The sequence below is a fragment of the Serinus canaria genome, chromosome 8, assembly GCF_022539315.1.
Source record: "Serinus canaria isolate serCan28SL12 chromosome 8, serCan2020, whole genome shotgun sequence".
In the NCBI taxonomy this organism is placed as follows: Eukaryota; Metazoa; Chordata; class Aves; order Passeriformes; family Fringillidae; genus Serinus; species Serinus canaria.
The window spans coordinates 25,896,240-25,908,871 of record NC_066322.1 but is presented as its reverse complement, the minus strand read 5'-3'; the positions used below and the strand labels follow the sequence as shown (position 1 = coordinate 25,908,871).

General features: G+C 41.9%; 2 protein-coding genes across 4 annotated transcripts in view; both read right to left on the bottom strand.

Moving 5' to 3' along the window:
- Positions 1 to 12,632, bottom strand: part of RABGAP1L (RAB GTPase activating protein 1 like) — a 226,017-nt gene that overhangs the window by 146,610 nt on the left and 66,775 nt on the right. The gene's annotated exons all lie outside the window — the stretch shown is intronic.
- Positions 4,611 to 5,696, bottom strand: GPR52 (G protein-coupled receptor 52). The gene has a single exon (XM_050977171.1). It carries the CDS (start codon positions 5,694 to 5,696, stop codon positions 4,611 to 4,613), a length of 1,086 nt encoding a protein of 361 aa, XP_050833128.1.

The following is a 12,632-nucleotide window of genomic DNA, read 5'->3' as shown; positions in this document are numbered from 1 at the left end:
AGGGACAATAAAAGTGAAAGATCTGCAAATCAGCGGGTTCTGGTGGATGGCTGGGGAGGCCACTGCCACCTTCAGTGACATTCCTCCCCCCCAGCAACACCAGCCTGCTGAAACCCTGGCACTGCTCCCTGGCACACTCAGCTCCCGGATCCTGGCGCTGCCCAGGGTGCTGCAAATGAGCTGGAAAGCTGCTAAAGGGATATTCCCACCCTGGGAACAGCAGGGCTTGGCCTCAGATACAGACCCCCAGCACCCCAATACCAACTCTCAAAAAAAGAAAGAATCTGGATATTTATGTGCTTAGCTACAATTGCAATATGGAAAGAGAAAACAGCTCCACGTTGATATGAAAAGGCTACTGAAATAACTCATCATTAAATCTCCATTTCTAATATTGACTGCTAAGTTCATTTACCCATAAGAGGACATTTTACTGCTTTTGCTGAGTGTAAACAGAAAGAAAGAATCTGGATATTTATGTGCTTAGCTACAGTTGTAATACAGAAAAGAGAAAACAGCTCCATATTGAAATGAAATAGCTACTGAAATAACTCATTAAATCCTGATTTCTAATATTGACTGCTAAGTTCATTTACCCATAAAAGGACATTTTACTGCTTTTGCTGAGTGTAAAATCTAAGTGTACACAAGTACATTTCATTGTCAGACACTAATGAATGAAAATTAATCAAAAAAAACCAAAAATCCCACTATTTTTAAAAGGTCTTACTAAACTACCTGTGAAAGGCAGGTCAATAAAACAACTTTTCCCAACTTTTCAACAGAGGTAACACAAAGACTGCACAAAAATAAAACCTGCACAGTACCTCATGCTTTACCAAGTACAATTACAAAATGGATTCTTAAGCAGAAATAGGGAAAGAATATCTTACTGTAAGACAATGAGTAAACCTTAAAAGATATAAATGTGCTTTTCATCACTACAGTTCCCTTTCCTGTTAAAGAATAGTATTTCAAGAAGAAATTTACTTAGCCAGAAAATAAGGGAGCACATAGAATTTAGTGAAGGAAAAAATACTTCTCTGGTAGTTCTTTTGCTGCCATTACACAGTTTTTTTGACTTTTCCTTAGGCTGCAGACATGAGGTTCCAAAAATGGTAAGGTAATTGACCTTGACATTGCCCCTGATATGCTGCAAACATAAGTATTCCAGAGAAATGCAACAGCACAACATAATCCACCTGCCTAAAGGAGTTTTTTGTATATATATTTATATTTGTTTTGTTTATCTATCAGGCACATAGCTGCATTTTTTTTTTTTTTGTTGTTTAGTATTTTATATCTCATTCCTTTTCATTACCTATCAACAATGATTTTTTGAAATCAACTTCTTTAGTCAGTGTCTGGTCTCCTATTTACCAGGTATTTCATAAATCATAAAGATCCTCAGGCACATGAAAGTGGGAGCCAGCTTTAAAAGCATCATTGTTTAATTAGGTTTTCCTACAAGAACATGCAGCTTTATATAATGACAGAACGAAAATCAAAAGTGACAGATTGGGTGAGTAGAATTTCTGTGACTTTTTTAATCCATTAAAATGCCCAGCCTTCTAATTCTGGAAGAGAATTTGGCACCAGCTGGAATTCTCAGACAGCATTAGTAAACAGTAACAAAACGTCCCTCAAATAAAAATTTTAAATCATGAGTTTAGAAAACACTTCCATAAAATGAAACACCCATACTAAATTTAAAGATTCACCTGACTGACCAGGTCAGATCCTGTCACCTGGGAAACAAAGAAGAAAAGCAATACTTAAATCTGCTGAGGATGTTTCATTTGACAGATTCCAGGAGACTTAGAGAGAATAGGGTGAAATGTGACTTTACAGCAGCTGAAATTCAGAGGCCAGGGAAGCAAATTAGTGTCCCTGCACCAACAACAGGAAACCAGTGTTCAACAAACCAAATACTCTTAAAAGGAGGTGGAGAACCTTGGAACTTACAAGCTGGTTCCAGGGTATTGGATTTCTCTCATGTTCTCTCCCTCCAAGAACAGCCTGAGGAAAAAGGCCATCTCTAGTTCCACCCAACACATCCACAGACTGAACAGGATGGCAAAGAGGAACACATTGCTGACTGTGCCCCTCAGGGGGAGCAAACTTTGAGGTGCAGCCCCTGAGGCCAAGCCCTACCCCTGAGCCACCATCTTCAGGCAATAAACCTTCGAGTAGCTGCACATCAACAGCACTTGCTGAGGTCACACAAACAGGGTTCAACTAAGGCACAACTGAGTTTGCTTGGGTGTTTGACACATCTGGAATTACAGCACCACAGTCACAACACATCTGCTGCCCATTGCCTGGGCTCACCAAATGTCAGCTTGGCTTTAAGCAACTGCTTAGAACTTTTCTTGGATTCCAGAAGGTCCCATAGAAACTTGTCACCAGAAACATCAATGAAAATCAGAAGCTCTGAGTGGCCAGCTCTGGAGCACAGATATAAAATTACTTTACTGGTAAGAAACCAACCCTGGGAATTGTGAGAAATAAGATATTTTGTTGCTCCCTATCTAAGCCTTGCTTAGAAAAAAATGACAAAAAAAAATGACAAAACTAAATGAATCCAAGTCATGTTTGTAGGAAGAGTTGGGTTACACAACCATACAGAGCAGCAGTGAGCCAAAAGAGACTCCTGAAATAAACGTGAACTCAGCAAAAGAATGCAGCAAATACATCCCTGTAGACATGGAGCATTATGAGATCCATGCAAAGGGCACCACTCATTTTTCCCTAATATCTGTGAGAGCTGGGTGTCAGCAACAGCTCAGCTCAAGGAATGTTTCAATGAATCTACTTTGAAGATGTACAGTGCCAGAAACCAGAATATGAACATTTTAGACATCAAGTAAGCAGCTTTGAAATTTGGCTTTGAAATTGTTCACTCAAGTCCTAACCCAAAAGGACTTTCCCAGAGAACAGAGTGTAACATCAGGGAACTAACGCCAAGGCTGAGTTTGATTAACATAATACTACTTTATTCCATTGTTTCAACTTTCTTACAGGTTTAAAAAAATGTATAGGGGTTCAGAACCACCTCAACAGAACAAAGAGTACAGTATTAAGGGAGCTCTAGAGTCAAACCACAAGTGTGCACACGTGGTCAGCTTTCATTACAAAAAGTAATAGGCACAATCCTTACATATGCATTTTGGTGAAAGAAGGAATAATAGTGCAGTGTTAAAAGGCACCAATAATCAGTAATTGGGCCTTTTTTTTAAAAGCCAATAACCATCTAAGAAAATTACATTTGGTTCAAAGTTATAATTTAAATAGTGTATTGACTGGCATGCATCTGAACCCCTGGCAATTTATTACACAAACCTTATGTGTGCCCTTGCAAAATCAAAAAGATTTCATCAGTGGACCTGAAAGTCAGTTCAGTACAAAAGGACATACCAAAGCTCTCAGCCTGTATTTAACACCAAACTGTCTTGTTTACCTCCTCTGAGAACACTTGTCTAACAAAGAGCTGCGCAGAAGTATTTCTCTTAAAGCAAGTGTAAATTTTTTGATCCTGTAGCACTGACCTACTCCATGTGCTATGAAAACATTAGGCACAGACCACAATTTATGTTTTCTCTTTAAAAAAATACGGTATGTGCAAGTGAGGTTCACACAACAGACTGACAGCTACAACAGTAAGCTCTTTAGATTTCCCAAAGAAAAGGGTCAGTTATTTTTAATTTTCTAAGCAGTGCTGCACACTGCTGTGTGCCATTATCATATCAGCATTAGGAGTACCTGTGGAACCAGTAAGGAAAAACTTCAGTACACCCTAAAGGACACTACACAGACTGTGTGCTGATTGAAGTGGGTGAAGAGAGTGAACAGCTGGGGAAATCATCGAACATGGGCAGCTACAGCCAGCCAGGGAGGGCCATTGCCTCCTGCAGAAAGAATGGTTTGGAACTCAGGTAACCTCATAGGTGCCCTCAAACTCACCCACTGGCACGCAAGGGAACACAGGGATGCACAGCATGGGGAAAAGGGGAAATGAGAGGGAGAGCTTCTGTGTAAGTTGTACCACGAGGTGCCAGTTCATCCCAAAGCGTCATCGTGCCCAGGGTAGGATTTATGCACTGCAGATTTTTTGTACAACTGAAATTGTACAACATGTGAGCAAAGATAGAGCTGATTATCACCTGCAGTATCTACTACAGTCCTCAAGTATATAATTTACGGATAGCTGCATACTGTGGTGTTGATTGCTTCCTCTTAAATGCATTAAAATTCTGAAGGCTACAGTATACTCTGACACAAAGACAACTTGTCTACGAGGGGGAAAATGTAAGATAGTAACTAACTAATTTGTTTTATGAGGAACCGCCTCTGATGTGCTAGTTACTTCATGCCCTTTAGAAGATTTTTATTTCTGACTTTCCTCATCATCTCTGTTGAATTGTTCTCCTGACAATTTCACAAGAGTTCAGTGACCCTTCTTACAGCTGCCTTTGCCTTTTCCATGATCCCTTTTAAATTCACTCTTAACACCACGGCAAGCTGTTCAAGTAAACATTTCTCTCTGGCAAGTTTCCAGATACCACATATACTATCAAAACTCAGCATTTGATTACATGCACCAGTTTCCTTTAAATGGAGCAGGAATTAGCCCGTTTCCTTGGCTTAGGGTCCCGTACATCCCTGTCTTTTGAACAAACACAAGATGAACATATTGTCTCTGACAGTCTCCGTAGTCCCAGCCTGAAAACGCTGTTGGAGAGGCTATATATCACACAGTTGCAGAAACTATTGCTTATAGCAAGCCACGTAGTCAGGAAGGAGAGTGCTGGGTTCTCCAACACCCTGGAGCTCTCCAGCAGAAAGTATATGATATAAGGGAGCCAGAGCACGTAGAAGACGCTGGTTATCCGGAACAGAACCATGGCATAGCGGCGATCGGGGCTGTGCCCAGCCTCCCCAGCAGCGTCCCCCTCGTTGTTAGGAAAGCGAGCTCTGCGGTCACTGATCTCTTTGGTGTGCTGCCGGCAGATTTTAAAGATGTGGAAATAGGTGAAACATATGACAAAGGCAGCAGGAGCGTAGAGTAAGCACACGATAAAGCCAGTAAAGTAGGCATTAGTTAGCCAGGAGGTAGCACACCATTCAAAAATATCTCCGTGGTAACCAGGTTTTCCCCAACCGAAAAAAGAAGGCAAGAAGATCAGGCAAGAGTAAATCCAGATGAGACTGATGCAGATTCTCAAGCGACAAGGTGTGACCAGCTGGTTATAGGAGAGAGGCTTTGTTATAGCGAGATAGCGATCCACACTGATGCAAGCAAGACATGCCATAGAGACGCTTTTGAGCACAGAGATGATGTATCCAAAAACTTGACAAGTCAAGGACTCGTGGACACCTGTTGGGTAGTGGAGCAGTGACAAAGTAGGAACCAAGCAGCTGACTCCAACAAAAAGATCAGCATAGGCCATGGTCTGAATAAAATAGCTGGTGGTGTAATGATGCAGGAGTGGAGCACAGTGGAAAACAAATATCACGGTTAAGTTACCCGCAATAATTAAAAATGTTAGCAAGACAATAACGACTGTCTCAAGGATACAGATGTCAACTGCATTGTAGTGACCAAATCCAAGAGGGCAGGAGAGGTGCTCAGATATGTTCATAACACTACTGCTCATATTCAGAGTCCTCCATTCAATCCATCGGGACTGGTTCATGTTTTGTGCTTAGGGAACAGTGCAATCTGAGCCTTAGTGAGCAGGTGACCTGCTGAACAGCAGCTAAACTCTGCTTCAGCGCCTCACGGTCTCTCCTTGCAGACACTGCCAGTGCTTACATGGGAGAGGATTAGAGTCCCATAGCTGTTGATGCCTCCTCAGCATCAGTGCATCACCTCTGGCACACCTTGGCTTTAAGGAAAGAACGAAAGAAAGAAAGAGAGAAAGAAAGAAAAGAAAAACAAAAGCCAGAAAGAGAAAGGCCACTGATCAGCTCCTCCAGTGCTCTTGACCCATCTTTAGCAAATACAAGGCACTTCTAAAACAAATAGAAATAAAAACTGACAAAAGAGACACATTCATTTCCCAGGGAAGGAGGGGAGGGAAATCTCTGACTTATTTTCCTGAGGAAGTCGTTTACTTTGGAATATACTGGGGAGAGGGAGAGGAAGGGAAGGAGGAACCTCAGTACAGCTCAGGTTTCCTGGACCAGCAGTTACTGGAGATAATCTTTATGTCTTAGTTTAAATCACAGACTGACTGGAGATTAAAGGAAAAAGTTCATCCTCCAATTCTGTCTTTTCTTGTTCGATTCAGAAGATGGTACTCCATCTTATCCATGCTATTCATTAGAAAGGTAAGGGAAACATCTTTGTCAAGGTTAATTCCAATAGACTCACCACTATTTGGGTATGAATAATGAATTTTATTTAAGGGGAGACAGGTGGGGGGATGAAGGAGATTTGTCCTCTGACTCCCAAGAAAGAAAACATACATCTCACGTACAATGAGGAAGATCATGTCTATTCATTTAAAAATGAAAATAATTTAAAAATAGATTTTGGAGACTCATGTCAATATTTACAATTCCTTTAAACAGTTATAGTCCATTACAGTTACGAATGCCAAAATCATAATTCAGTGTCCCCACAGACAAAAAAAAATCCTCTTGAATTTATTTTCAGCAATGGCAATTTAAAAGAATCATCTTTAGAAACTCTGCCATATCTACTACAGTGGATCAGCACCCAGGAGTTCATAGGTATATCCATGATATTGCTCACCTCTGTAGCAACAACTGAATCATTTCACAAAACCCCACACAACGAGCTCAGAAACTTCCATCTGCATTCTGCTGGGAAGCTAATGAAATGCTGATTTGACTAGAAAAGCTGCCATTGTTTACTACTCCATTATTCTGTTGCTCAGCTTCATCTTCTCAGGGATTTAAGGTTTCTACATTTATTAGATGATCTGCATAATAAATAGTTGCTTTAAAAATTATTCTTCTATTTGCAGGACATTACCTCGTTCATTTTATTCACAGCTAGGGAGAGAGAAAACATTAAAAGCATCTTCTGTGTTCAGTTTTAAGTAAATGCTTGATTAGTTCAGGAATCATTAGGCAGGTAATTAAATGTATACAATCTTGTTTTTTGAAAGGCCCCTAAAACGTTAAAACCATCATTAATCCTAGAGTTCCTGAGACTGGAAGACCAGCAGTGAAAATTAATGAATTCACATAAAATCATCTCCAAGGTCATTCAGCTGGCATTTGCTTTAAGTCTCTTTAAAAGTACCAGGATCTCTCTGATGTTTCTGATAGTCCTTGCCGTGTCTTCAGGACGAATTTCAGATACTAGAAAAGCCAAATGTTCAATTCTGTCGCAGCACTTTGAGAGAAAGCATTCTTTTTGGAGTTAATTTCCTGTCGTGCACCGCCACGCTGTACAGAAAGTCCTTTCAGATTTTATAACATCCCCGAACATTTCCGCCTATTTGCTCCCTTTGTCTATAAGCAACAGAGCACGTACAAAACCACTCGTTTCTCCAATTCCCTGCTAAAGCAATAGAGAAGCTTTCTCACCTACACGCATCCTCACCAGCCGCTATGTCCAATATTTGTCAGGGAGTCAGCGCTGTTACCGCGGTGCGGCTGGAGCGGCTGCCGCTGCCTCCCTGCTCCCCCCGTGCGATCATTGCCTGCACCTGAGCCCGCTCCTCCTCCTCCTCCTCCTCCTCCTCGTCCTCCTCCTCCCCGCCGCAGCCCGCCGGGCGCTGGAGCGGTGCCGGCCGCTCCCCTGCTCCCGGCACATCCAATGGCGCCGCCGCTGGCACCGGGAGCGGCACCGGGAACAGGCACCGGACCCACCGAGCCGGGCACCCGCGGCTCCCGAACCGCTCCGAGTGCCTCGGGAGGAAGGCAACGCATCCTTCCTAGAGAGATGTGTGTACATAATCCAGACACAAGCTAATGAACTACCGTCATCGCCCCGCTGAAACTGGTGGCTAAAACAATCCCATGTTATTCACTGGGCACTCACCTTTCAAGGATCACCTGCTGGGGTTTAGCTTGGTAAAATACCTGCTACAGTGCCACGCAAATTTTCTAGTCTCCCTTATAAGCCCCCTCTGTAATTACATCCCCAAATGAACTTCTTCCAAACTTAACACATATAGGTTACAAAACTCACCTGTATCCATTTTTGATACTGTACCAGTATTACCAGTTCCCTAATAGCTTCAACATCAGTTTAAATACAAATATTGCAACACATTATTTTCCAAACTGAACCAATTAACCCAGCGCTCTACTCCTGCACACAGATGCAGCTATTTCCTGATTAAGTACTCAGAACTTTTGGTTACTTCGTGCTTCCTAAAAATAAACCCAGTCACAGAAGTACAAGCATCAAAGTTATCTTACAGACACTCCATGCATCCTCAGACACTGAAACAGCAAATTTAAATACCAGAACACCAACCACAGAACAGCATTTTGGGCTATTGACAGCAGAAGATGTGTCTTGGAGGCTTTAACCAACCAAGTCATTAGAAACTGCAGTGATTTAAGTCCTTCTAGCTCCACGGCAAACCAAAGGCAAAATTTTAATAAGCTGCTCCTGAGTTAACATCTTGTATTTCGAGTATTGCCTGGAGCCAGTGTCCAAGTCTGAATGACAAGTCTGTAGCAATGTGAAGCAGCACAAACTGCAGCAGTGTAAGAGTGGTTTGCAGCAAGGGCATGTGATCCTTCCAAAGTCTTCTAGCAGAGGATTTAAGAAAAAATTAAACTGTATCTGATACCTCAGAATGGTAAATGGCTGTAATGACAGACTTAATGACTGAATCTAGACCCTGAACACAGCTTTAAGCCCCAGTTATCCATAGCAGAGCAGAACAATAGGGAGCAATTTTTATTCCTCCTCTTCCCACTCCTCCTGTGGGGGAGGAGGAGGAGAACAAACAGCGTGTACTGGCATGGCAGTGACCAGCACTTCTCCCACTGTCCCCTTAGGGCAGATCGTGGTTGGCACCAGGGATGTGAACAGCCAAAACATCTTAAAATGGACCTTAGGGAGCCCCAAAGGTACACAGGGGCATGAGATAAGCAAAGGTACAGCCTGACAAAGCAGATCACAGGAACTTCGTGCTCAGTACATCCTGATCCACACAGATTTAAGGACTGGTAACTACTGAAGCTTCCAGATGTCACAGTGACCATCGAGTCACCTTGGTGTCAGGTCAGCCCCAGCTGGTGCCTGCTGTGTGAGCCCAGAGTGCTCAGCTCTGAGAACAAGCACTCCTGGCAGCCATATGTTTCAGGTCTGCTAGGAGAAGTGCAGGCTCTGCTGAGCAGGTAACAGGAAAATCAATGGCAACCTCTGCTGGCTGGTTCTAGACACAGGTAAAACGTGTGCTCTAAAGAAATTTTAACTGAAGGGACAAAGGGGTTCAAAAGCAGGGAAGTTTGACTTCTTTGGGAATATGAGCAGTCTTCCTTCACTACCAAAAAACCAGTCATGCTGCAAAAGCTGCCAGTGGCTTTATCACCTCAGCCACTGGCTGTAAACTGCACCATGCTAACAGCACTAAGCTGTACTATTTTATGTAAATTTAGAGGAATATATATATATAAGTGAAATATATTTAAGTGAAAATTAATCAGAAATCAGCTAGTCCTGACAGAACTATGCAGTTACAGAGGGAATTTTACAAAATACAGCAATACCAGAATGTTGTATCACAGACAGCATGTTAAAAGCCCTATGGGAAGTTTTTTTTATTTGGAGATTAGAGGCACATTTGGGCCTCTGGCAGAGTTTGAAACAAAACCTGCTTCAGGATTTTTTCTAATTTGTGTTTTAAGGAAAGGAAGTGAGGAAGAAAAAAGTTCTAGTGGAAGAACTGCCTTACTGTCATCAAGGCAGCATCCTACATTGTGCCCATGTTCCCACAGCTGGTTACCTCCAGCTGGTGGACCTGAGCATTCTTCAAGCCCAACAGAAGGAGCAATTCCTCACCTTCTTTATAAATTACATCAGTTACAAACAATACAAATCACCATACAAAACAGAAGGCTCACACCATCTGATCCTGCTGAAAACAGAGGGGATGTGGCAGGAGCCTGAGCTTTGTATATGCAAAGCAATGCTGTGAAAGCAGTGGTGATGTGTGACCCTGAAAAGAAACCAGATAAAACTTCTCAGACAGAAAAAGTCCATATGGAAGGAGATTTAGAAGCTCCAAGCAAGAAAACAATCTATTAGTCATGCTGTTTGAAAAGGAACAGCAATATTTGTTTGCTAAATCCTTTGTTGTAAGGAAACAAGACTGATAGAAGCAATCCCTGCAGTGCACAAAGCAGCATCTCAATCACACCACTCATTTCTGGTTTGATGTCTTCCCTTGTTAAATTATTGATGGTCAGCTGGATTAAATGGACAAAGATAATTTCTGTAAAATCTTTCTGAAAGGCATTGATGAGAGCAAGCAGGTCCAGCTGAGTGTGGGATGAGGAACACAGTAGTTATTTATTTAGATGCAGACCTGAATGACAGTGTTGATACACATACCAGCTCATCAACCTCTATTTTTTTCTGCCCAAGTGCTTTTTTTGTGTTATTTTACAGTATTTTTTTCTTTTATATACTTTCTCATAACCCTAAAGAAAAAGGGTGTTTCATTCAGTTTGCTTTTTTTTTTAATCTTAACTACGTCTGGGATTATTTACTTTTACATGTATCTTATGGACACCCTGGTTTTGTTTTTAATGCCTCCAGAATAATTCTATTCTATAAAGCTTGCATTTGTAGTGCAGCTTTAAAGTAGCAGAGAATGAAGAAAAAAACATTTGTTGCCTTAAAAATTGTGTGTGTGTATGCGTGCATAGATAGGGTTTTCTACATCATACTGGTGTTTGAAGTTGCTCTATGAAGTCACATTAGTGCTGTATTTAAGGCAGAAATGGGTTCTATTTGTTATTTGGAATATAAAAGCCTCTTCCCCAGATCCACCCACTGCAGCTGTCTATTTAAAACCTGCTGGAGAGCTCGCGCTCACACAGAACACACGGGGATTGTGACCTCAGTGCAGGCATATGATGAGATATAAGAAGTGTCTATATATTTATAAATAAACCCATTCTTTTTTCTCAAAACAAGCTTAGGCTTCACAAACCCCTCATACCCTGTGGATACCATCTGACCCCACGTCTTGCTCCAAAGCAGCGGGACAAAGTTCTAAGAGCCAACACCAAATTTAAGCCAAGTTGTGCTGGTTCTACATTCAGCTGAGCTATGAACATCTCCAAGGATGGAATTTTCACACTGGGACCCTGTTTCAATGTCTGACCACTCTCCCTGTGAGTCTCAGCATCAGCTCATTTGTCCTCATCCTCCTCAACACTAAACACACTGAGGTGAACACCCACAAGTGGCAGCTCTGAAGGAAACAGTATACTGTAGAAACTTTGAAACCGTTTCTCCACCTGCTAGACTCATTTTTCAGTTTTGCTGCAAGAGATGAGCTTCTTTCCTTCTCCCTCCCACCCTATGATCCTAAAGAATGCCATAAACCATTTTGCAGTGCTGTGGCTCATGTACCTGGTGCTGCAACAAAAATCAAGAGACACCTGGTGTCTGAGCTGCAGCTCTGAAATGTAGATGCTCTTGTGGAGCTCTCACCTCCTGGTACAGGAAAAAAGTCAGCACAGGCCTTTTCTGCATTAGGGCAAAACTGGATTTGGTGGCAGCAGCAGAGTAGGTTCTGTAAGGTGGGGCAGAAGGAAGAGGCTGGTATAATTTGGAGTCAAGGGTGGGGGCAGCTCAGGAGAATGCAAGGGGACAGCAGCCTTCTAAAAAGTCAAGAGCTGTGAAGGGAGCTAATGATTCCTTTGCCTTTTACTACTGCTACTCCAGCAGGCTCAGGCTCAGCCTGGTCCTCTGCTGCACTCCCAGCTCAGTCCTTTTCCAGCACTGTTTCTAGTGATGCAAATATTAGCCAGTTTCACACAAGTGTTAGGTTATTAGGATGCTGTGATGCAGAACAAGAAGAAATGGGCAAATAAATTTTTTTATGTGGATCAGTAGAGAGAGATGGGCATTCACATTTGCAAGTTTATTGTGCAGTCTTTTCATGCTTGTAAGCAACAATTACATCAAATGCTTCTAAAGTTTGAAACTTTCAAATTACTCCTAATATTATTCATGTACTTAATGAATATTATGCAAGATGTTGGAGTAAATTGCTACAATCTTCTTTTAAACATTACTGCCTGTGATCTCATGGCTTTTATTTCATAGCATCACAGAATGGTTTGGGCTGGAAGGAATTTTAAAGATCATTTTGTTTCAACCCTCCCCACCATGGGCAGGGATGCCATTCAAAGATGTATACAAAGCAAATATTTTTCTGAATTCTAGCTTCCCTCAAGATGATATTGATGGTCCTACAACAAATTGAATCCACTTTACAAGCTCAATCCAGATGACAGATACCACCAAACTCCTGTGCCCTGAATCGATGGAAATAAAACTCTGTGCAATAAACTATCAATCAAGAAGGGAATTTACTTCAGGGAAATGCTGTGCAGCCAACTGAATGGTGATAATTAACATTCTTCAGGAGCCAAAGAGCATTTGCTTTCAACAGCAC

Coding starts and splice junctions, on each gene's coding strand:
- GPR52 (XM_050977171.1), bottom strand. CDS start 5,696: ATGAACCAGTCCCGATGGATTGAATGGAGGACTCTGAATATGAGCAGT.